General features: G+C 33.8%; 1 protein-coding gene across 3 annotated transcripts in view; it reads right to left on the bottom strand.

Annotated features, from left to right (window-relative positions):
• Positions 1–24,151, bottom strand: part of LOC145283769 (ciliary-associated calcium-binding coiled-coil protein 1-like) — a 29,765-nt gene extending 5,614 nt beyond the window's left edge. Inside the window, exons 1-7 of one of the 3 annotated variants that reach the window (XM_080132824.1) lie at positions 23,995–24,151; positions 18,228–18,328; positions 16,633–16,802; positions 12,261–12,405; positions 7,592–7,664; positions 3,912–4,031; positions 562–687 (exon numbers count right to left, since the gene is read on the bottom strand). In XM_080132824.1, coding sequence (XP_079988950.1) covers positions 562–687; positions 3,912–4,031; positions 7,592–7,664; positions 12,261–12,405; positions 16,633–16,802; positions 18,228–18,328; positions 23,995–24,081 — 822 coding nt within the window. In that variant the 5' untranslated portion in view covers positions 24,082–24,151. Of the gene's footprint in view, positions 1–561; positions 688–3,911; positions 4,032–7,591; positions 7,665–12,260; positions 12,406–16,632; positions 16,803–18,227; positions 18,329–21,000; positions 21,140–23,994 lie in introns of those variants that run through there. The other 2 variants (XM_080132825.1, XM_080132826.1) reach the window with 2 other exon arrangements.
• Positions 24,152–26,992: the final 2,841 nt, after the last annotated feature.

The raw sequence follows: 26,992 nt of genomic DNA, 5'->3' as shown, positions 1-26,992 counted from the left end.
AGATTTTCTATCACAACCAAACTTTAATAGGTACTTGTACAGTTTTATCAAGACATTAAAAAGTGAAAATATTGGAAAAAAAAAATTTATATTGTACATATCGCTTTTGGGACTGAAGTTCTCAACAACAAAAAATTCACTTAATTTGATTAAGTAGTTTTTTTTGTTTGTTTTACAGTGGAAAAACACATTTTTATGACAATGTACTGGAGGCAGCCATGTTTGGATTTTTAGAACACAAGGAGATAACTTGGTCAAAAGCACTGACACTCCCCTCTCCATCTTAAATACTAGCTTTTCTTCCTAAAAATTGAAACATGGCTACCTTTTGATCGGTATCATAACAAACTGCTTTTTTGCTTTAAAAAAAAAAAAAATACTTGATCAAATTAAGTGAAACTTTTCTCAGAGAACTTTATTCCATAACGGATATGTACAATATAACTTTTTTTTTTCGATATTTTCATTTTTTAATGTCTTTATTAAACTGTACAAGTACCCTTTAATTATAATGAAAACAGATTATTTATTCTATTATTCATTATAGATCATTGAATTTACCTGTAGTTGTGGCAAGATTCCTGCTAGAGTATTTTCAAACACAGTTTGTAAATCTTCATTCGTAAGTTGTCGGAGAAGTTCTAATGATTCACTTGACAGGGCAAAAGCATCTTCAGGTTGTATTGTCTGTTGAAAGAGAGATTTAATTCAATTTATTTACACAAGATGATTATATATCATGTAATAGAATTAGAAGAGTTTATTAGACAAACAAAATTGACTTTAATTATTTTTATAAGCAGGATTTTAATAACTATCTACAATAAATTAAAGTCTGACAAAATAAAGTATGATAACTGCTAAGGCTGGTCTCTATTTGTATGATATTTAAGCACAACATTCGAGCAACCTAGGATTTTTATGTCCAGAACAACAAGAAGCAATGGATTTTAATTTAGGTGGACAGGCATATTGGTTATTTATTTGCTTCCCCACAAAACAAAATGTGACTCAAGGTCGGTTTTAATGTGGGGGATTACCAGCTTCCCTCAAAAGGGGCATTCTGCATAAATAAAATTGCCTTAGTATAGAAGGGTTTTCCCCTCCATTGACTAAGAACAATTAATTTGAGTGCAGCATCTAAGCAGACACCACGCTTCAGCCACCAGTCCAGTACGAGTACCGGATATCAACTGACAGGCACACTGCTTTGTTTTGTTGTTTTTTTTTTTTACTAAAAATCTTTGTCAAAAATAAGCAAGTTTTTTTTTTTCCAGATTGGCAGGCCGAGATTTGAAAGAATAAAATAATGTGTTGATAATATTTACTTTTCCTTGTCATTTTTGCGGATCGAGGAAGGAGAGGATGCTCTGAGCAGTTCCTCTTGATATGAGGCAATAGATGAATTTGCAAAGCCAGTTAAATATTAAAAAAAATAATAAAATAAAACCTTAGTCTCTTTCTTTCGCTTGCTATAAGTCCCCCTCTCTTAAATTATTCTTTGACTCTCCTGATATAGGCTAAATAGTTTTACTTACTTGCGATATTCCCTTTTCTTTATAATGAACTATTTCAATCTTTTTATTTTTTCCCCCCTTCTTTATTACCTTTGACTGTTAATAAACAGAGAAAGAGATAAGCAGAAGCGAGAATGATAGCTACTGTATAAAATATGAATGGGAGAGCGTGTCAAACATCAAATAGTAAGGAAGGGTGAGAGTGATAGATAGAAACCTAGTAAAAGATAAGTCATTGGATGAGTTAATTGCAAATTGTGGCTAATTAGAACAATAAATATGAAAATTATTTTTTCAAATCAAACTCAATCCCAAAACTAAAGAATATTTTAGCATGTATTGAGTGATTAATATACAGGGTGTCTCAAAAATGTACTCACACTTCGAATTACAATAAAATCTTTGCTTATCAACATACAGTGAAATGGAATAGTTTTGAATACAGATAGATGTAATTGGAGAATCATGTATGCAAATATACAAATTAATGACCATTATTATCCAGACAATGCACACCAAGAAATTTACAAATGTCATGAAACAGATCATTACAGTACTTTTTGGAGATGCACTGTATGTGTATGTAGGAAAAAAAACCTTAAGAAAACCATCATTAGCTTTAATAGAATAAAAGAGGCTTAGAATAGAAGAGGCTTCAAATGACAAGTTTTGAACTTTTATTGGCTGTTATGCACGCGATTAAGTCGTGATACCATTACAAGAGTCAGTTAAAATGCGTGATGACAAAGATTCTCTCCTCCTTGATTAGATTTTTATTCAATCGGTGGGAAAAAAAAAGAAAAACGAGTCATAACACCCACAGTGAAGCTATTAATGGAAATAGTTCAGACAAACGGCTTCTCAGCTGTTCTTCATCACATCACACATTTCTTTATCCCCTTACCCTCCTCACATACATTCTTCCTCCCTAAAGATAAAAGAGAGAGGGAAGGCAAGTAATTTGAAATAAAATTTACATGCAAATGAAACACATGAGGCAGAAAATATTTTTTTAAAAAAACATTCTGAAATCAACCATCACAGGAGTCAGATGCAAAATGACAGAATCCATGGTGAAGAAATTGTCAATTCGCCACGTGCCCTAATTAACTCAATTTGGAGATAACTGCACGGGATAAAGGGCGAACATGCCAATATTTATTTATCAATACAACAAAAAAGGGCAGATATCTTAAAGAAATATGTTTACTGAATATCAAGGAACTGTTGAATATCAAGGAACTGTTGAAATTCCAGGAAGCTCGGAATTGAACGAGGACTTCTCTTGAATATTTTATTTCTTTGAATCATTCATTTCATTTGGATTATACCTTTTCTATGAGATAAGTAATCTGTGATTATTACCCCTCACCTTTTTTATCCCAACTCTGTCCACTTCCATGAATATCCAAACTCAAATCTTCAGACATTTGTTTTCATTTGACTAAATATCTTATATAATATAAAGAAAAGAAAAAGAGAGAAAAGAAAGACATTGGTTAACTTACGGACTTCCTTCCTTTGTTCCATTTTGTTTTGACCCATTGGAACATTGCATTCTATGTTTTGTTTTGTGTTTATTGAATGTCATTGCACAATAAAATATGTGATGTATATATACATATGTATAATCTTGTTATATTTGGTCATTTTTTTCTTCTTGTCTTGTCGATTGGTTATTTTGCTTTACGGTTTTCAGGTTATTTTGGAAATAGTATTCATATTGCATCCAGTTATTTTGTAGAAGGATTTTATTCTCCAAGCTTTTTGTATCTTCAATTTCTAGTTTGTAGTGTTTGGTTTGGTTTGGTTATTTTGTTTTATGGCATATCAACCCTTTTCAGGTTATTTAATGCTAAATCTAGTTATTTTGGAAATAGTAATCATGTTGCAGTTCTTTTTGTTCTCAGCCCTGCAGAACATGGTCTAGTTCTATAAGGGAAAGGGTTTATAGCATTCTTGGTTGATGTGTTTTAGGAATCCAGTAGAGAAGTGGGTGTGGAAAAAGAAAAAAGGAGAGAGAGGAAGGAAGCTGTTGTTTTTGTTTTGGGGCTTTGGAGAACATGGTTGAGTTGTGCAAAAGAGAAGAAAAAACAGTAACATTTATGTGCGGTGCATTTCAGTCAGGAAGCCACTGTTTTTCAGACAGCCTGATCTGGTAATACCATTGGATGCAGTTTAACGTCTTGCCCCAGGACAATTGTTTTGTTGAATTGTGTTCTAGGTTATTTCACGGCAGCACTGATCAAAGAACCTTAATATTTGAGTCATAACATTCCATGACCGGTATATGACAATTCTTTTTCTTTTCTTAATTCCAAGTTGCAACCCTCGATAACATATCATAACATGGTGCATTTACCATTTTCTATTGTGCTGTTTATAAATACTTACCTTTTGTTCTTCTGAATTTGGTAAGATGTCTTTATATTTTTCCAAAATCGATTCAGACACGGCTTCGATCAAAGGAGGAGCAAAGAAACCTTCAATTGCATTTGTTGTTGCAATCTTCAACTGAAACAGTCATAACAAAACATCTCAAAACATCTATAGAAAACATTAAAACTTATTGCGCTTTTTAAAGTTAGAATAGACAATGCTGTATTATGTTGTTATTGTATTAAAACATCCAACAATGGCATTCAGTTTTTATTCCATGATAGCCATTTTCTCTTTTGACTTTGCAAGAGTCTCCAACTCTCTCAGCTGCTTCCCAGAGCTTATGGCTCCTAATCCTATATGTTAGGGGTTTATAGGTGCTTATCTTAGCATGTTCTTTAAGACAAACTTCTATAATATTTTGTAACAACAAAACTATTGTCAAACAAAAGGAAAACAAAGAACTTTTATAAACAACACTGATATATATTTAAGTTACCTGCACTGTTGGGTGTAAGTTGGCAAAAGTTAGCAAAGTGTCAGTAGGAAGAAAAGAATTATGTAAGAATATTTGTGAGCTACCAAAAGACTATAAACAGTTTATCTTCAAGGGAAGATAGCCGGTGCTCCTAGTTCCAGTTGACAGTGAGGCAGAAGAAATGTCTTTCTTCAACAAGACCAGGAAATTCTAAGGGGCTGCTTTCCGAGTCCCAAGGTATTAGAAGTAGTCCTTCAAAGTTTCAGCTGAAATTAGTACGTGCTGGATTGGTCCTCGTGTGACCAAAGCAGTTTGCAATCCACTAGAGGTAATAAATTATGATGATTATAAGTTTTCCTGCAAATTAACATTGGTACATCTATATACGGCATAATCACATTGACACACCGGTTCTCATCAGATCACCGAAGTTAAGCAACGTTAAGCCTGGTTAGTACCAGATGGGTGACCATTTGGGAATTCTAGCCACTGTATTTGCTCTCCTCTTGTAACGGCATTTGTTTCCTGCCGTCCTGTATATTCACTTCATATGCAACTGGTATTTATTTAACAATGTCAACTCAGGAGAGGGGTGGTTGGAGATTGCACACCTCCTGCCACAAGAATTTAATGTGCAGGCACCCCTTCGTGGGTATCTATAGTCTGTCAAAGACTGAAGGAACCAGACATACAACATTGGTACAGTATTTTTTGTTTATTTTATTTTGGGGAGGAGGGGGTGTATGGAAATCGCTCCACACAAGGCATGAATCCACTTGATGTAATGAGCTAAAAAATACTACTTCAAAGTCAAAACCTAGCCAACAATAAATGTCAGATGGATGTATTCTAACCCAGAAAACAGTAATACTTTCCCCTTTGTCAGAAATATTTCTTATGAAAAGTGAGAACTAAAAGACAAAATAAGAGAAGCAAAAGTTATGAGACTATTGAAAGTAAACCCAGGGTCAATTTTCTACTCCTCTAAAGAGTTGCCTCTTCATATGTGGCATTGCTGGACTCCATATATTGCAAATTCCAAAAATTCTAAGAAGTAGGTGTTTCCGTGGATCACTCTAACTATCCCATACTTGTTGATAACTGAAGATTGGTGATGAAGTTCTTTGGCTATCGTTGTCCTGTACTGATGTCAAGAATCGAGTGTATCCATTTATCATGGACACTCAATGCTTGGCATGATATGTACCTCTTCATTTGTTTTGTTATTATTAGGGCTATGACAACAGCATATTCTTTTCCTTGATTTGCCTCTCAGGTATATATCCATTGATATCTTATATGTTTTTATGTGGAGTGATGTGGTTCTCGGTTGATTGATGGTGTCTGTGTCAGATATATACTCAAGAGTAAGAGCAATGACAAGAATATGCTGTTGTTACAGCCCTAGTTATTATTGGGGTTGATGATATTTTTGAAATATACAAGGGGTGTTCAATAAGTAATGGGCCGGACCCACTTCTGATAGGTGTAGAGCAACAAAACTTGGCACAGTTATTAGTCTTTCTCTACATAGGAATCATCTAGACTTATACATTTCTCCCATCATTTAATGCAAATCTGGAGACCGTTTTTTGTAGAACACCTCAGATTTATCCTCCAACCATGACATGACTTCAGAAATCAAGGTTATATCATCTGAGATACACTTTAAAAACAACCTCATGGCTGTGAAGAAGTGAAATTAAGACTGTGCAAGGTCAGGAGAGTAGGGGGTGGGAAGTATGCCATAGCCACTCGCCCATGCTTCTGATCTAGCAATATGCATGTTGTGGACTGGAGCATTGTTTTGTAGGAGGAAGATAACTTTGCTGACCTTGTATCGCCTCTTGATTTTGATAGCTCTCTTAATTTCCTCAAATGTGAAATAATTGTGGTACTCTTTGCCAGGAAATTCTGTCTTCACTACTCTATCCTGGTCTCAGAAGACTGTGAGCATGACCTTGTTAGTAGAGAGTCGCACTTTTGCCTTCTTTGGAGCTAGCAAGTCCAAGTGCTTCGACTGCATTGACTGGGCTTTGGTCTTTGGATCATAGTGATAGACCCAAGTTTTATCATGTATAATCAGTCTTATGAAAAACTTTGACTCATCATCTTGGCACATCTTCAAATTTGTCCTTGAACACACCCTGTGTTCTTCCAAAATGGCAGCCTCAACTTGATTGACAGAAGTCTCATCAATGGCAGAAGGAGACAACCAGGTTTGAGAGATGTTTCCACAGATTTCTGGCCATGTTTAAATTCATGATGCCAGAGTTTTACAAGGCCATATGATGGAGTATTGTTACCATAAGTTTCTTTCATTTCATCAAAAGTCTCCTGTGGTGTGTGTTCTTTCAAATACAAAGACTGAGTTACTTCATGACACTCAACAGGCTCCAATTTATACCCAACTCAGTCCAAACACCTCTAAGTCAAAAATTACAATTATTTTAGAACTATTGAATTAGTTTGGAATGATTTTGGAGATGAGTAAATTGTATGATTTTTTATTTAATTATTTGGACTTTATCCTCATCTTCTACTTGTTGCTTTCATGATGTTTGGGCCAATTATTCCTCTGGCCTTTGTCAAATTAACTGTAATAGGATAGGAATGTTTATTCCTCCAACTACATCCACAGCAATTTCTGCCGTCAATAGCTGTTGTCATGTCACCACAGTTTGCCCAACTAACCCTCTGACCAGCTTTGGATGGGATGAAACCGCTACCTCTAGCTCAATGCTCACCTAGAATCATAGATATTCCACGGGCCCTGAAGGGCAATCAAGGTTGGATTTTTTTGTCTTATAAATCCAATCGTTCTTCCAATTGTTGGGTCCATACCGATTGTTATATTATTGAATTAGTTTGGACTTTTTTTAGAACTGTAACCCATAGAAATAAAAATCATTGCACATGTAAAATTTCAGCTGACTCAGACAACAGAAAGTAGGTCAGAAGTATTACTTATTGAATGGCCATTACATAAAATATGTCAAACAATATTCCTGCTACAGTAAAAAAAAAAAAAGTATGCCATCAATTACTTCATGTATTTTCAATGTCCTAATCTTTTTCACTCCTTCCTCTTTGCATGTTTTTCTCCATAAATTGACTTCTTTGCAAAACAAATAATATACAATTATCTCCAAGTTGCAATCTAAACAGAATCTTTGATCTTAGGTTTCATACATGAAGATATTTATTAATAACTCACTTGTGTTCCAATGAATTCTTCTGTCTGCGGGTAAGTGAAAACGTATTTATAAAGTGCATAGTGTTGAAAAAGTCTGAAAATAAAATCACAGTAGAAATATATATATATATATATATATATATATATATATATATATATATATATATATATATATATATTATTGGAAATAATTAAAACTACTTCAGAGTGTATTCTTACAGATAAAAGAATAAGTTAAAAGAGAAAGAAAATATCCACCTGGTGAGTAGGTAATTCAAACTTAATAGAGCTCAACAATTTCATACTCCATATATACTGAGTGTTTAGAAAATTAATAGCATAAATTTGAGATTATGTTTAAATAGGTCTGGAAACTTTATATTATTTGGATTATTCAGACTACTGTTCTTATCTCAAGTGTTATTCTGACAATGTTTCAGCTGATGGTTCCATCCGATCTTCTTCAGGTATATCTTATCATACTCAGGAATCAAACTTAGGAATCTGCACAGAATTTTGAATCAGACACTTTATTTAATCAACAGGGGTAGCTTATTCTCGTTCTCAGTTGCATTTGTTTTCTTAATATCATCAACCCTGTATAGGAGGATGCCACCCTTTTTCTTGGATTGCTCCATTTATGATTGATCCTCAACTTATATGGTGAGTATTTAGGAAGAGGCATAGAGTACCATCTGAATATTTGGTATGATTTGACCAAGAATCGAACAATAGTCTCCTAACCTATTTACAAACATTCCAACCATTACACTGAATGGGTGGAGCATATCAATGTATTCATTGAAAAAAATGAAAAAAGTTCCAGCATATCTGTTTTTTCTTTAATTAATGGAATATGATTATTACAGATGTTAAGAATATTGTTGGAAAGACTCTTCCGTTGACCCTATCTTTAAAAATGCTGGTGATTGGTCTGGCTCAACTTAGTATCATTCTGTTAGTCTCCTCTCTGTTATTAGCAAAGTTTTCGAAAGATTAGTCAATGGCAAGCTTGTCCATTTTCTGGAAAGTTTGAAGCTCTAGAGCAATGTTCAGTATGGCTTTCATTCAGTTGCTGATCTTTTAACTGTTGTAACTGAGTGGATCTGTCAGTTTATGGTTAATTCCGGAGTGAGTAGGGTCTTTGTGCTTGATATTTTGCAGATGTTCGACAGAATTTGGCATTCTAGACTTCTACATGAACTTCAGAGTTATGGGATTAGTGATAAGGTTCTTGACATTATTAGGTCTTTTCTTTCTAATCAAAGAAACGTATCTGTAATTTGATTGGCCCAACCTTTTCTTCTTCTCTGCATCCTCTCTCTCTCTCACAGACATGATGTTACTAGACTGTCTTTTCTATAGATACTATTATGGCACATGTTCTTTATAATTGTCTGATTTATTCCCTGCTTCTTTTGTTCCAGCTCATTTGACTCATTGGTCTAGTGGTCTTCATTGGTTTAATGGTCTTAATCAGTTCGTTGTTTTGATGCCTTATTGTAATAGTTTCCTGTTCCAGTTGCTGCTTTCATAAAACTGCAGGCTTATGGAACTCTCTTCCTGCTCACTGTTTTCCTTCTACCTATAGCTTTGGCTTTTTAAGACTAACCCTAATAAGCATCTTCTGTGTTTGTGATAACCATCTTCCGTTCTTGTAAGCTTCTTACATCAAACAGCTTTATGCTTTTTCTGGAGCGATATCTATAAAATAAATTTTAAATCATGAAATATGTCTCATTTTTTTATAGACAAATACATTTTTCATACAAAAAATAATATTTCTATGATTAACATTATACTATTAGGTTTATTTGGGAAAAGAGAATTATTCTGTATCCCTTAGAGCCAAATAGTAACATTAGTATATCTGTAATATACTAACACTTAATGCATGAAGGGAAAGACAAGTCTATAATACTCAAGTACAACAATAACCTTTGATATAAAGGATAAATAACCATAAGGATTGGAAGACAGTCAAAATAAAATCTAAATATTCAAAGACATATTGAACACACATGGTGTCAAAAGTACAAGGTATTCAGTGTATATAACAATTAAGGAGTTGTACAGATATTTTTTGAGTGAAGAGCCTTGAGATACAATCTGGTAATAAGAAAGGGAGAACCTCATTTGCAAATAGCAATCATGTGACTCTGTAGATGATTAATCAGATGATCAACAGGCTTTCCATCAGAAACGAGAGTTATCTCCAAGGGAGGTGATTGTATCCATACACTATATTTCGATGCAGTTGAAAGTCCTTATTATTTACCTCTTGAAACACCTCTCTCCTAACAATGAAGTCATGATAAACATGTTGAAGAATCTGAGCATTGAAAACTTTCAGAATATGATTCCTAAGCTAAAAGTGTGATTGCTTACTGACTCACTAAGCAAAACAAATACAATGTTTCGCAGGTATTTGAAATGTATTCATTGTGCATTCCTAGGTTGAGTTTTTTTTTAATACCATCAAAAATAGATAGATATAAATGATTGATTATACAAAAGACGTGCCTGATTAGGCAGTTTGCTCCAAGCAGCTTTTGTGGCGAATCCATTTTAAAGCCACGCCTTCTTCGTCAGATCAAAATGGTAAAAATAGATTCATGTCCTATTTTTAAAGCTATTATTATTTACTAGCAGTTCAGCCCGGCTTTGTTTGAGCTCTATGTACTGTTCATAACTTTATGTGCATATGTATGTATACATATATTAAAAAGTTTGACTTATGTTCGGGTAACCTACATCTAAAATTTCAAGTGTTTAGACCACAAAGTTGGCGGAGGAGTTTGGTAAAATCTGCAAAGGTCACCTCTTTCAACTTTGACCTCTTAGCAGCTAAATTTTTGCCCAAAAACTGATTAAAAAGCTTGCTGCATTTTATGTAAAATTTCAAATGTTTAGACCCAAAATTGGATGAATAGTTTTCTAGATACCACAAAAACTGATTAAAAACTGATTAAAAAGCTTGCCCTATGTCTGAATACACTTTATGTAAAATTTCAAATGTTTAGAACAAAAATTTGCTAAGAAATTTGGTAGAGACCACAAAGGTCAAATTTTTTTAACATTTTACCCCAACTGTGACCCCTTAACATTTATTGTTTGGGCTCAAATAAAATTAAAAAGTTTGATCCATGTCCAAGTAACCTACATCTAAAATTTCAAGTGTTTAGACCCAAAATTGGTGGAAGAGTTTGGTAGAGTTTTCAAAGGTCAAATTGTTGAACTTGGACCCCTTGACAGCCAAATTTCTGGCCGAAAACTGATTAAAAAGATTTTCCCAAATCTCAATACCCCTTATGTCAAATCTCGAATCTATAGACTGAAAATTGACAGAGTAGTTTCGCAGAGAAATGTACACACACAGACAATTTCACTTTTATAGATATGCTAGAAGTTCAGCCCGGCTTTGCTCGAGCCCTATGTACTGTTCATAACTTTATGTGCATATGTATATATATATATAGTAGAAAGTTTGACTCATGTCCAAGTAACCTACATCTAAAATTTCAAGTGTTTAGACCCAAAAATTGGCGGAGGAGTTTGGTAGAGTCTGCAAAGGTCAACTCTTTAAACTTTGACCTCTTGCCAGCCAAATTTTCGCCTAAAACTGATTAAAAAAAACTTACTGCATGTCTGAATACCCTTTATGTAAAATTTCAAGTGTTTAGACCCAAAATTGGCTGAATAGTTTGCTAGAAACCGGTAAGGTCAAATCTTTTGAACTTTGACCCTTTGGGAGCCAAATTCTCGGTAAAAAAAACAATTAAAAAGCTTGCCCTATGTCTGAATGCACTTTATGTAAAATTTCAAATGTTTAGAACAAAAATTTGCTAAGAAATTTGGTAGAGACTGCAAAGGTCAATTTTTTTTAACATTTTACCCCAACTGTGACCCCTTAACATTTATTGTTTTGGGCTCAAATAAAATTAAAAAGTTTGATCCATGTCCAAGTAACCTACATCTAAAATTTCAAGTGTTTAAACCCAAAATTGGCAGAGGAGTTTGGTAGAGTTTTCAAAGGTCAAATTGTTGAACTTGGACCCCTTGACAGCCAAATTTCTGGCCGAAAACCGATTAAACAATTTTCCCAAATCTCAATACCCCTTATGTCAAATCTTGAGTCTGTAGACTGAAAATTGACAGAGTAGTTTTGTAGGGAAATGAACACACACAGATAGACACACACACTGACAGATAATTTCAGTTTTATAGATATACTAGCATTTCAGTCCAGCGTTGCCCGAGTGTTTGGAGGTGTATGTTGAGCAAAAAAAAAAAAAAAGCGGTCAATTTTTTTAAACTTTGACCCCTATTATGACCCCTTAACATTTATTGTTTTGGGCTCAAATAAAGTTATTAAGTTAGATCCATGTCCAAGGAACCTATATCTAAACTTTGAAGTGTTTAGACCCAAAATTGACGGAGGAGAAAACGGATTACAAAGATTTTCCCAAATCTCAGTACCCTGTATATCAAATTTTGAGTCTGTAGACTGAAAATTGATAGAGTTATTGCATTGGAAAATGTACACACACACACAGACACGTTCACTTTTATATATATTGCTAGATAGATTAGATCAAAAAGATCAAATTGATTCATGTTCTGTCTAACAGATAAAGATGATTAAATGGTGTTTGAGCTTAATAAAAAACACATCATTCCATATACTTACGTAGTACAGAAGTACGTGATGATTTTCTTGGATTCGTTTATGTTAAAGCAATCTATATGTTCTGTTTCTTGCAAATTAGGGAGACCAATGCCACTATAATATTTCCGAAAATGGTGGATATTCTCTTGGATTGTAAAGTGCTTTTCTGAAAAAAAAAACAAATCAAAATTTCTTTTCATTTTCAAAAATACAAAATAAAAAGCAAGCTGATGCACAATATATATATATATATATATATATATATATATATATATATATATATATATATATATATATATATATATATATTTTAACATAGTGTATAGGTCTGTATGCCTATATATGTTTGGTTAAAATTCCAAAATTAGAATACTTCAACACATAACACATCCTTTGGTAATCTTTACACACAGAAGTCTTGAAACAAAAATGGCCACCTGGTTCAAGTTTGTATAAATAGAAACTGAATGTAAATAGAAACTGAATGAGACAGTAACGAAGCGCGACTACTGTGTGTACAAATTATTCAATGGAAATTTTCTTTTATTAAGGCAAAAGAAAAATTTTTGTGTAATTTCAGTATTGCGAAATACAAAACAAGCAAAATATTCTTGTGAAATTATGGGGGTAGTTTTAAAAGTAACACCTCTTTTTTTTAACTCAAAAAGTTGAAGAGCTATGAAGACTAGAATGGTACCATTAAAACGTCAGTTTCATTATCTGTTTATTACTGCATTAATTAAGACGTAACAACGATAACATTTTAAAATCTTGAAATAAAAGCCATCTATTTTTTCTTATAAAAAAGACAAAAACATATGTAAATTGCTTGGTTCAACTAGGTGATCAGTTAATTACAGATCACAGTTTTAATTTGAACTCTTGAAAAATCAATTGATGAGATTTGAAAGTGAAAAGCAAACAAAATAATTTTCTTTAATAATTGTAAGTCTTGAAATGAAAATTATGCACAATAATAAACTTAAACAAATATGTCGACGTAATGATTATTGTTAAGTTTGCAGGTTGAAACAAGTAACGTAGGAAGCAATACAAATGACGACTCAACAAAGATAGATCAAATAAGAAGTGTATTAGGAAAAGGTATATTACAGGATATTTACATAATGGTGTCAAATAAGAGAGTCTTTGCTGGAGAAACATATCTGCCTTCGGTGGCTTCTGGTTAACACACACTCAGACTAACTGAGTCTTCCTATTTATGTGTAATTACTATCCACATATGCAAATGAATGTGTGCCACCACAACAATTATAATACTAAATTGCTCTATGTAAGATCTGTTATGGACAAATGAGATCTCATTTTATAACACAATACTTTTACAATTATCTGCCATGTGCTGATTGGGAAGCTTCTGTGATTAATTTGACTGCCATTTTAAATCTTTAAGAGTGTGAGAGCAAATCTAATTCAGCCACATATATTTCCGGTTGAAAAAGGTAAAAGTCCTAAAATTAAGAATGCAACATATGTTCCAGGTAAGTCTAAAATTCATTCTTTTTTTCTACAAAATAAAATCGGTCATGCTTAAGCTGGAAAAAAAAATGAGTTCTCCATCTCTTGTCCGCAGCAGAAGCGTGTTTCTTTCAGAAAGGGTTATACGGGAGAGGAAATGTATCCTTCCCATCCCCTATCTTGTTTCTTTGGTTGGTCAAGTACATTTGAACTTGAGTAGTTCAATGAGTCATCTTTGTTACCAGTGTGCATTGGATTATTTGTTCGTTTATTGAAATGACTCTAGCAGCTACATTGTAAAATTTATCAAATGGTCATACTACATCGTGAAAAGGTACTTTATTCCTTAACTTGAGGATTACTAAGCACCTTAAGACACTTAGACTCCAGGGCACGTTGATTATTGCTAGTCTGATAATGACTTGTGTGAAAATTATTATGTGGCGGGCATGTGTGGAAGAACTCAACAATTGTGCGTCAGTGTTTTAGTCAGAATGAATGAAAATGAGATCATCCTAAGGCTAAAAAAAGACAATACCAGAGTTCTTTAGAGAGTAACTGATGAGGTGGCTTTGGTAGTGTATCAAGTCATGTCGACGGAATTGTTCACATTATGTTGGGTCGTGTCGACAGAATTGTTCACATCGTGTCGGATCATGTCAACAAAGTTGTTCACATCATGTTGGGTCATGCTGACAGAGTTGTTTGATATCATGTCAGGTTGTGCCAACAGAGGGATTGTGGTGGGTCGTGTCAATGGAATTATTAAGGATGGATTGTGTTAGGTCATGTCAACGGAATTGTTCAGTTCTGTACCAAGCCATGTCGACAGAGTTGTTCAAGACTGTGCCGGGTCATGTTTACAGAGTTGTTTGGGTTAGGTTGTATTAACACAGTTGTTTGCACTATGCTGGGACATGTTGTGTCAACTGAGTTGTCTGGGATCGAGTTGGGTCAAGACAATGGAATTGTTTGGGGCCGTACTGGGTGTTGTCGATGGACATGTTTGTTACAGTGTTGGGTCGTATCGATGGTATCATTCGTGTTAAGTCATGTAGATGGAAGCATTTGGGTTACGTTTGTTAGTTGGTTTACTCGACAGGTGTCTCAGTCATACTGCTGTATGTGGTAGCAATTATTTTATTTTGCTTCTATCTCTCTTCTCTTGTGAAGCAACTGTTACATTGAGCAAGGACCCCAGGTTGGGAACGGTCGTAGTTAGTAAGTTCCTCGCTGCAACAAAACCTAGTAGCCGACTTGTATTGATCGTCTAGTTTGTTTAAGACTTTGGGTGTCATGGTAACGGCCAAGACAGCAGAGTTATTTCCCCCTTGACCATGCATTTTTTTCTCTTACTTGCCGTCAGCTGTCAACCGCTTGTCATAACAACGTTGCCGGCTGAAAGAAAATTAACATGCACACAAAAATCAGACGTAACTCAGCACTCCAATTAAGACGTAAGACACGCTGGCTTTTTGTGTAAAAATATATTTTGTTTTAGAAATATTTTTCTTGTTCTGTACATAGAGATTTTTAACAGTTCACAATTTAACGGTGTGGCTTACTTCTCTGTTTCAGTGATGGAGAGGGGGGGAAGACGTTATGCTCTCGACAATGCACGTCTCCGCTCCTTTCTTTCCTTTCTCTCTTTCTCTCTTTCTGCTGGACTCCAAAAATCACCTCTTTATATTGGCATGAGTTTTTGCTCGGTAATTTTCCATGCCACTGGTCGATCAACTCTGTTATCGATAATGGATCACGCATTTCCTGGTCACGTTTCTCAGTTTTCGTTGACAAATGCATTTCTGCATCTGACCCAGAGACACCGTAACCCATTTCTCTTCAGCTGACCGACTACTGAATTTGTTTATACACATGCGTCGCCAACCTCGTGCTAGCTTCATATGACATTCCGATCTTACATTGCAGTGCAAGGAATGTCACATTTCAGCCAAAAATGCGTCTCCCCACAACCTTCACTTTTGTAAACAAAAACATCGTCGTCCGATTTCTCTGTTTACGACATAATTATTTTTGCCGCTTCGACTGGTGGACAATCAATATTTGATGGCCACCTTTCAAATCTTTTATTATTTTTTTTAAAGAAGTTTTTTTTTTTCAGTTATGTATCGGATGGTCCCAGCCATCCATTACATAACACAACATCCTAATCAGTAAATAATAATAATGTGTAGGAGTATAGAAGGACGACATAAGATGGACTTTTATTGAATTTCTAGAAGCATGAAAGTTTTAATGGATGTAGTGTCTTAGCAGCCAATAACTAATGCAGGTAATTTGTTCCAGGTTTCAGCAATCCTGAGCATGATGTCTTAAGGTTTGCAGTTTTTCTAGAAATATGGCTAGTTGTAGACAAATGTCTTATATTATGATGGTGAAGTATCTTTCAAAAAGCAAGCAAAAATGTTTTCTAAATGTTTTTAATTGTAGAAGATAATAAACTAGCCTGGGTGCCTGGCATTTCCCGGGTGTTTTGAAAGTGTGTTCTCAGATAAAAAAAAAAAAGTGGTAGTAGACAGGCAGGCTCGAACCTGTACTGCAAAGGAGGAAAAGAATGCAAAAAAAAAAATGTGACGTCTTTGCTGTTGTGTCCATCGCCAAACCGGAAGTGGTGAAGGTTTAAATTAAGGCTAGTCAATCGAAAAGAGCGGATGATTTTCAAAAATATTGGCGAAAAAAGCGACCCCTACATGTAGAAAAGTGCCCTGTTGAAGGTGAAGAAATTAATGTTTTGAGCCAATTTTTTGAGATTTGTCATCCAAATGGCCAAGCTTCAAAACGATACTGATCTCGTGAAAATCCATCACCTCTGTCAAAAGTTTTAAGCAGACATACATACATACATGCATACATTTAAACAGACAGGTGAGATTTATATTACAGAAGTCCAAACCTTTAATATTCTCAATCATTTCATGAAGAACAGTGAAGAATCCAGAAAACTTTGCAGAAGTGAATTCCTGTTCTTTAGCCCAGATGATGGCTTCCACATAATAATCAAGTAATATTCCATCTTTTAGGTTGAGAGTTGGATCATCAATATGGACAAAGGAAATTAATTTCCTAAAAAAAATAGAGAGAAAAAGATTGTCTTTAGATAAAAGCTATTAATTTCTAGATTCTTTATTCAATAGTGATTCTTATTGATAATGATGATTTTATTCAACTAAGCATAATTTAAAAAAAAAAATGTTTTATATTTCTTATATGGAAACAAAAAAGAATTAATATCTCTGTGTTTCAAGATGTGATGGTGATCCACACTTTAGGAATAATGCAAGGCTATTTATATCCTTAAATAATGCAGAATAATAATAAGAATAATCTACCTCTTGTAGTGCGTCATAGAAACAACAGAGTGAATGGAAATTAGAAGGAACAATATGTTACCTCGTATTACGCTATACAATTAATGACAAAAATAGCTTAATGTTAAAGAAAACCTTAGAATGCGAAGACTAATCCACTTAAGTTACAAACACTAACCAGATATAACGAAACTGCAATCAAAGTAAAACAAAAAGATAGCTGAACCCGACATGGAACCAAGAAAACTGAAGCTATAAAATTATAAGTTAACTACGCTTTCCCCAAAATAGTAGTGTCAACATTGAGTAGTACCACAGTAAATAGTCAAGAAGGGTCAAAGAGAATGAAAAATCAAGGGAGAGAAAACTAACTAGACCTCTACTGGATAAGTCAAAAAGAACTGGGACTTTGGAAAGGCTTATTACCACCCAAAATCCAGTGAAGCCCAACGGTTATTTCAAGTGACGAATCCATAGCAAGTGGCTGTTGTGATAATGCAAACTTATTTGCATAGGCTACCAACAGAGGTGGAGAGTAGTGGAAATCTTGGAGACTTGTTGGCATCCAGACTCTAGGGAACACCATCAGTTGTTGTCAGTGAGCAATCTCTGATGATGACCTGTGTGAGAACTCATAGTGAGTCAAAAAATAATAATAAAGAGAAAAGTTAATACATATTATTTGGATAATTCAGATTACTGTTCTCATGTTAAGTGTTATTTTTACAACGTTTTGGTTGATGTAACCTCCAACTTTCTTCGGGTGTATTTTGTCAAACTCAGGAATCTTTCTGCCGAACTTGGGAATCTGTACAAAATTTTGAACAGAGGTTTTTATTTAATCCATGAAATGTAACATGCTTTCGCTCCATCAGCCATGACTGGATAGAAATCCTAAAGTAATCCTAATCCTAATCAATTCGCAAAGTAATTCACTGAAAATTGAACCTTCAACCTCCAGAAGACATTTACAACTGAACTTTACTAAATATTTATCCACTACACCAAGGCTTATCACTGACATTCAGAAAGTAAAGAAAAAAGGGATAGTCAGAATCAAGTATCGATTTGTCACATACATTGCTTTTTTGGTATAACATTCAAAGTCCGACCAACTTTATTTTATATAGTGAATGAATAAGAATTATATTATCTAAAGATTTCTTTTAAACAAACTTACTTTTCAATATCTTCAATGGTTGCATTCATCAGTTCATTAGTATCTTCAGCAGAAAGGATTGAATACACCTTAAAAGAGCTTTTCTCATCAAAATCTAGAATCTAGAAAGAATATTAAAAGAAAAAAAATATGAATTGTGTTTTCATAGGCAAGAGTAGCTGACGATGTAACAAGCTAAAATTGTGGTGTGTTCTCAATCTAGAGGCCACGACCACACAAAAATTCTTAGAACAAAGTAGTACTAAAAAAAGAATTTTTTCAAAAATATTATTTTGATATTTTATTTAAGACTAAATGCCCTGCGTACCCAGTGTTACCCAGGTGTTTGTAGGTGTGTTGAGCAAAAAAAAAAAAATGGTAGTAGGCAGACAGCCAGGCTTGGACCCGTGACGCAAAGGCGGAAAAGAAAGTGAAAGAAACCTGACATCTTACCCCTACTTCATGACGCGACCAGAAGTTCGGAACGTTGAAATTAGTAAAGTCATTCCAACCGATACGATGACTTGCAAAAATGGCAAGGCAAAAAAAAAAACAAAAAAAAATGACCCTCCTTGTAGAAAACTGCCCAGTTAAGAGTGAAGGAATTAATATTTTTAGCCAATTTTTCAATATTTGTTGTCCGAAGGGTCGAGCTTCAAAACGATACCAGTCTCGTGAAAATCTGTCGCTTGTCGAAAGTTTTAGGCAGTCATACATACATACATACATACATTTAAACAGACAGGTGAGATTTATATAATAGATTTAAGCATATTGGTAAACAAAAAATAGCTGAAACTTAAAATGCCTGCATTTCTGAAATAGCACCACAAAAGTTTGAGTGGAAAAGTCGTTATTTACTTGCTTCACCATGAGGGGAAATCAAACACTAAGTCAGTTTTTAATGTGGGGGAAATCAACTTCCCCAGAAAGGCGTACTGTGAATTAAGAAAAAAAAAAATATTGCCTCAGTCTAGAAGAAATTCTCCTTCACTGATTGAGGACAGAAAGGATGAAGTATAGCATTAGAACAGATACTACTATCAATGCTAGGAAAATATAGTTAATTAATTAATGAAAAGAAAGAATATCTGTTATATTCTTGATTTATATTTTGTCTAAAATATTTGTAATTATTTCTGTGATTAGACTTACATGAAAGTCATATGGTCTTGTTTAAGCTATATAAAACGCAAAAAATGGCCACAACTACATATATAGTCACTGCATACACAAGACACTGCTATAAAGCTGTCATTATTATCATAATCATTATTATTATTTTATTTTTTCCAAAATAAAAAAGAAATGTTTAATATATTCATCAACCTTAAACCTAAACAAAGATAATTATGGGTCTTACACTGTTAAACCTTCTCAATATCAAGAAGTCATCAAAATGGTACCATTAGAATATCTATCAATATGATAACTGTCCCAGCACCTCCAACAGCCTAGAATGCCTCCTGCAGCCTCCGGCATCACTTGCAGTTCTCAGCGCCTCCAGAAGCCTCCAACACCTCCTGTAGCTACCTGTTCCAATACCTGTCGACATCCAGTGTCTGTCAAAATGTCCAGTGGCATGTCCAGCTAAAACTTGAAAAATACACAACAAACTCTCACAATGTTGGTATGTTTTTTATAATTTACATAATCCCAGAAAAATATTTAAAATTTAGAAAAAAATGATTTATTCTTTACGAGTTAAATAGTCACTTATACCATTTTGCTTATCAAGTTGTACACATAGTCTGCTCTCCAGTCACTAACTGAAGGGTAGTAACTCTGATTTAAAAAAAAATTTTTTTTTTTTCCTTTGAAATTGTAATGCTGGGTATGGGGTAGCCAAACCAGCTGCTAACATTCGCCTGCTTTTTATTGAAACCAACTGAGAGCTCTTTTTAGTATCCTCATTGTTCCCTAAAGTGCAATTGTCTGGATCTCTTTTGCACTTGGTTCACCAGGAATATTAGTTAGGTAGGACTTCAGGTTCTTCTACATAAGCCCTGTAGCACCTATAATAACTGGTATGATTGATATCTCTCTAAGATTCCAGTTTCTTTTCATATCATACATGAGACATTGACATTTGGTCTGTTTCTCCCTTTCAGCACTATTCAGACGTCCGTCATTAGGGACACTCACTTCAAACAAGGTTGCAACTCTCTGACTTATTCTATATAACATTCTCAGATTTCACAGTAGCATTTTCAAGGTAGGTAGCTGTAGGGATTACATGGTCATAATATATGGTATACAAGTCATTTCCAACTGTTCTTTCAGGTTGATGTTCCTAGGATTTGCTGCTACATTGCATGTTTAATATTTTACAGATGGTCCAGTGGAGGTACTTACATACTCCATCATATCTCGCTGTTTAGTAGCCGTCCCCCAAAAGAACCTTGCAGTTTGATATCAGATGACTCACACTTTCCAATTCACAGAACTACTTCTCTTATGCTGACTAAAGAATCAATACACCTCTTAGCTGATAGGTCAGTCTGTGGCCGAAGAACTCGGGGTGAGGGGCATTGATTCACTAGAGAAAATAGTGCTCTGTAACTGCTACAAATCTATAAAAGTTGACATTTCGAATGTGAACGGTGAGTTTTTGATTTTGCTGGTGCATGTTCAATTAAAAAAAAAGATTAAAACTGAATAAAATTTAAATTTCTGTTCCATTTTTAAAACAGACCCAAAACAGAGCACTCTCGACAAGGTTCACCCTTATTTAGCTTAGCATTTATGGCGATAAACAAAAATGAAAAGAAAAAATATTTTATTGTGTACGTACTTGTCACGGAATGAAAATAGTACATTCCAAAAATCACAAAAATTGGTCAAGTATTTTTTTTTTTTCTCAAAAAACAAATTTGACGTTTTTTTACCAATAAGTGAAGGCCAAAACCATTTTAATATTCTTCAAATTTGTTTTAAATGACCCTTCTAGAACACTGTTTCCATTATGTGAAGAAAATTTTGTCCTGAAAAAAAAAAAACAAAAAAAAAAACATGTTATCTTAAATTATTGTTTGGTTTTAAATTGTACGTTTTGCTTGTCTTTCCAACATTATCTAAAAAAACAAAAACAAACAAAAATTGGAATGAAAGTCGGTTGTCTGCCCTTGATTCCTTCATGGACACTGCTCCCCACCCCTCGCATTGAAATGAAATAAAATTTGATTTTCTTGAATAAAAAAAGCAAAAAATATTACTTCCATGATTTTTGCTTGGAATATTTCATCTTCAATCTGTGACTGGTACATACATTATACAGACTTTTCTGTATTTTCTTTACTTTTAATTGCCACCATATGTGCCAATCTAAATAAGCACTAAATTAAGTAGATATAACATCGTTTTTGGTTTTTGTTTTTATGGAAACGGCTTTCGATTTTTGTTCTTATTTTGAAGAAGCGCCATTTTTTATTTATTAATTTCACAATGGCATTGCTTTATAAATGACTTCATGTCACTAATAGTAACATCGGTACTTGTGCATAATTTGAACCAGGCGTAACTCAGCATCTGATCAGCTTTGCTCAGAACATGATGTGTAGGGGGTACAGAAGTTTTAAGTGAAATTAAATTTCTCTGCCCCAAACAAAATAATAAAAAAAAAAAGAAATAAAACAAAATGATGCCTCCTTCCGGTTTAAAATTCACCGCATTTATTTTTCAATAAAAATAACAAGATGAACAAGCAAAGTCCGATCGGTAAGAGTTCTTGAGAAATCATTATGATTAGAATGTTCAAAGTAGGTGAAAAATCCTTTGTGGAATTATCAAGATTAAAAGATCATGTTAGATGAAAGTCCTTTGTTAAATTAATAAGATTAGAAGGTCTTGTGTGAAAATAATGTCCTTATTTCAAGGTTTGTGTTTCAAAAGTCCCATGAGAAAAGTAGTCCGTTGTTATTAATTCGTATAGAAAATGTACAGAATGGGTGCGTGTGTGCATAAATGTGATTGTTGGGTGCCCGCATGGCATGTGTAATTATGGTTTCGATAGATTTAAAAAAAACGCTGAGATGAAAACAAGAGGCATGTTCTCGTGTCACATCGGAGCGAGAAGAGAAGAAAAAAAAGGAAAAAAAGGGATAAAAGAATGTTTGTTGCGTTTAAATACTTTTTGAACCGGTTCCAGCACAAGATTGCTGTTGCCGGTATTTGGTTTTTGGAAAAGCATTAAAAAGACAATTTTCTAAATTTTCTCATTGGTCGCTTGTGTCACGTGGTACTGTCTTGAACTACATCCGCCAGAAATATGTCCATTTTACTTTTGTTGTTGTGAGAAAAGTGTGTGGACGTATTTGAAATTATGTCGTTGCTCGAAGAACTTATTTTGTGCAAATGCGCGGGGAAATTTAAATTAATAAACGTTCGTTTATTTGCGAGTAAGCGTGTGTGTGTGTGTGTGTGTGTGTGTGTGTGTGTGTGTGTGTGAGTGAGTGACAGCACAGATATCATGCGATCAGGTTTGATTGTAATGTGACGTAAGACATCGATTAATCGATGTCTTACGTCACATTACAATCATGGGACTTTTGAAACACAAACCTTGAAATAAGGACATTATTTTCACACAAGACCTTCTAATCTTATTAATTTAACAAAGGACTTTCATCTAACATGATCTTTTAATCTTGATAATTCCACAAAGGATTTTTCACCTACTTTGAACATTCTAATCATAATGATTTCTCAAGAACTCTTACCGATCGGACTTTGCTTGTTCATCTTGTTATTTTTATTGAAATCAATGCACCGAAAAGTAGCAGACGAACTTTTCAAAACAAAAATTGGAAGGAAATAAAAATCATTAAATTTAAGCAGCACACACCTGTAACAGCCCTTCTCTGAAAACTGTGTAAACAAAAAAATGAATATCTCCAGTTTGGAAAAATATTTGATGACGCCGGAACAAGCGGTCTCATATAGTCAAGAAAAAAAAAAAATAATAATTGTTGAAAAAAAAAATGCGTTTTTCTTGTGGTGAGAAGTACATCACCAAAAGAAGATCTAAGAAAAATGGATGTGGGTGGAGATATCCACGCGCACGCAATGTACCTCCAACCTCCCCATGTTAAGAACGGCTTCCGGAATAAACACCCCTCAACCTCCCATGTTAAGAACGGTTTTCAGAATAGACACCTCTCTCCAACATCCCCATGTTAAGAACAAGTTTCTGAATAGCTACCCCTCCCCATGGTAAGAACCACCATTACCGAAAAAAAAGAAACATAATTTATTAATCTTTTTCTTGAAAAGAAAAAAACGGTTCTTTAATTGTTATATATATATATATATATATATATATATATATATATATATATATATATATATATATATATATATATATATATATATATATATATATATATATATATAAAACTTTGCTTATCTGTTTTGTTTTGAACTTTTTCGTTGGACAAAAAAGGAAAACAAATTACAGTTAGAAAAAAATAATACAAAAAACTTGTTACGGTAGGTCGTTGTGTCTTGGTTTATTTTTATTATTTTTTTATTTTATTTTATTTTATTTATTTTTTCTTATTTCTTCTGTTAAATTATTATTATTCCTTCATTTTTTTTTTTTTTTTTTAATTTTTTTTATGAGCAGCAGCGTTTCCGTTTGTTAGGCTTTTATAATCGGCGAAGCTCGGCGGTTAACGTCGTATTCCAAGCAAGCAACGCCAATCGGACGTTGAGTTACGTCCGGTTCAAATGATCCACAAATACAGTTACGTCTATCGTATTCATTTTATTAAATTGAGATGTCACTTACTTTCTTAGCATCGTTCTTTCCAACGTCATGAAGTCCAACTAAGTGAGCTCGACTCGTTCTTCCTTCGCGTGCTTTTTTAGTCGACATTTTAAATTTAATAATGCTATCCTGTTACCATGACAACGCAACGATGTTCAAGGGAGATAATCACAATATTTGTTCATTTTGGTTATAGTCAGCTAACGTACTATCTACCTTCCGGCGTGGCTGCCACCGGCAGCGGTAACATGACAAATTAGTTTCTTCGCGTTTTTTTTTTTCTTCTACGTCTATATCTCCCGTGTGTATTACATTTTATTACGTTTTTCGATCGTTCTTTTTACTTATGTAATAATCATTGAAAAGTTTTTCAGTCTTATTTTGATTAAGAATTATTAAAATTATTAGTTGTTGTTGTTGTTGTTGTTGTTGTTGTTGTTAAAAAACATTTTTTTTAAAAAGAATTATTGAAAACAATTTTTTAAATATTTAAAAACTATTTGGGAGAATATTTTGAATTGGATACGTTTTTTTATGATGTTTGAAATTTTATTTTGATTTCAATCATTTTATTTGTTATACTAATTTCAATAATTTTATCTTTATACTTTCATAAATATATATTTATTATATAAATTCAAATAAAAAAAAATATTTTAAAATTAAAAAAAAAAAAGACGTATTTTTATAATTTCCTAAACATATTTCTTATAAAATTTCCAGTAAAATAGAAACTTATTTTTTTTAAATTTTGTTATTGAAAAGTGCAAATAAAGGCTAATTGTGTTATTTTGATCTGGCTAATTTTGTTAATTTTAATTGTGTATTTTTTAATAACGTCCTTTTTGTATATTTTATTTCAATAAATCGCTTCACAATAGAAATACTGAAGAACAATAAAAGTGAAGGAACTGATTTGCTGCCATCTGTAGAGGACTAGGATATATAAATCTAGAAAAGGCTCGCGCACATCCTACACCAGTGGAAGTTGAATCCCTTTGTTTAACATGTTTAATGTAAACTCTCGCCTAGTGTGAATAAAATGAGATTCAGCAATTAGCCATCTTGGTCTCAACCAATATGCTTTGTCTTGTCTTTTTTCCCCCAATAAAAGTACAAAAAAACATGGTGTCCAAACAAGGGATTTACAAACAAATGTAAGCAAAATACAGGCTACGGGTCAAACTAAGTATCGAGCACAAAACTTGTACGAAAATAAAAGTAAATAAGTAAAATTCCATAAAACCCCAATATGATCAGCCACATAGGCCCTCCAAAACCCTTTCTATTCAACTAACCTGAGTTATGGAAAGATGGATCCGACGGTTCAGCCGTTGCCAGACTTGATATAGCATTACAAGTTGATTTTTTCTTTTTAGATAATTGTTATTTTATCAACTTACATGAAAAGAACTATGTAAAAGATGTTTAAAACCGTTTGAATTATGTAAATACCATCAGTAGTTCAAAAGTTATGAGAATTTTAAGTGCCAAATTTTAAGTGCCAAAATTTAGAAAGAATGGACCTCAACATTTCAAGAAATTCGGTAATTTCGCCACCATTTATTTATTTTTCAAGCTATTCTCATGAAACTTGGCACTCTTGTGTAAAATTGTGTGCTCTTTCTGATTTGATGTATCTCTTTACCATAAGCCATGAATTATAAATTCAGATGTACAAATTTCAATTTTTTTTTAACTGGTGCATGGTATCATACAGTGTGTGTCTATTCATGAACAAAACTAAGTATTATGGTGGTATTTAAATATAGCTTTATTGAGAGCAGGCATTTTCCTGTCTCCTCACCAAAGTAGAGCTTAATCTGGGTTTAGCCATTGAATGCCTAAAGAGCATTCATAGCCGGTATTTACTACTCCCCTCAAAGAAAAAAAAAATTGAGTAGATATGAATTAATCTCAGAAATAAATCAAAGAAAATTTTTCATATAGATTTTGGATTTCTGTAAAAGATGGAAATTCCCATAGTCAACCAGAACTTATGCATTTTGGGACCAGTCCAATTTTCAATTTTATAAATCCTCTCTATCTGGCCCTAAATATACCCCTATTTTCTGTGATGCAACCATAAATCGTACTCTACATGAATCCTTGATGTAGCTTCCACAGTATCAGGATACCATGAATCCTAATAAGCAACAGCTATATATTCACCAGTTGATGGTAATTTTTGTCATTTCTATTCTGTTGTTTCACTGAAAATTCAACTATGTAAACAAAGAAATAAAACAATAATTGTTTACCTTGTTTCCACTTTAACATTTAAAATGATTACTTTTTAAGGTTTTAGGGTAAGCTGAAAACAAATATCGCATTTAAATTTTCTGCAAATAAGTAGTTTTCCAGATATCAAGCAATGTCATTTCTTATGTTATCAGTGGTGGCCATCTTGGTATGCGAGAGCGCGCAAACCTAACCCCGAGAAACTGTGTGCAAACACACGTACCAAGATGGCCACCAGCAATAACATAACATGTTCTCTTCTCAACAAGCCAGCAATATATTAATTCTATCTTTACACAAAAACACTGAACTCATATTAACCCGTTTCTCTCTTTTACAAATGCTATTAACGAAGATGACAAAGTTGTTTATTAATATAGAATGAAACTTCATTTCTTTGTCTCTTATTCTATAGGCTTAAACCAGACGAGAATCTCACCATGAGGATCGACAGAAGAAAGAGTGTACACAGCAGCTCGACCAGCGGCTGGTTGCCACTGTTGTGATAACAAGACCTACCATCAGAGACGTGTATGCTCTGCCATTTTGGTCACCTGCCACAAATGTTGTATGATTGGTCACTATGCTCTCTGCTGCCGCGTAAGAAGGCTACATGAAGTGAAACATGACTCAGATGACGGTGTAAGTGACCAGAGTGCATACCTTAGTGTCCTGATGATATCAGAAATCAGCTTGAGTAAACCTTGGTGAACCGACATCAGCATCAATGTTGGACTCTGGGGCAGATGTAACTGCAATCCTTGAACACATCTACAAA

The sequence above is a fragment of the Euprymna scolopes genome, chromosome 8 (genome assembly GCF_053919585.1).
Source record: "Euprymna scolopes isolate OS-2025 chromosome 8, ASM5391958v1, whole genome shotgun sequence".
NCBI lineage: Eukaryota > Metazoa > Mollusca > Cephalopoda > Sepiida > Sepiolidae > Euprymna > Euprymna scolopes.
The sequence above is the reverse complement of the archived record's forward strand: the minus strand, read 5'-3'. Positions and strand labels throughout refer to the sequence as shown.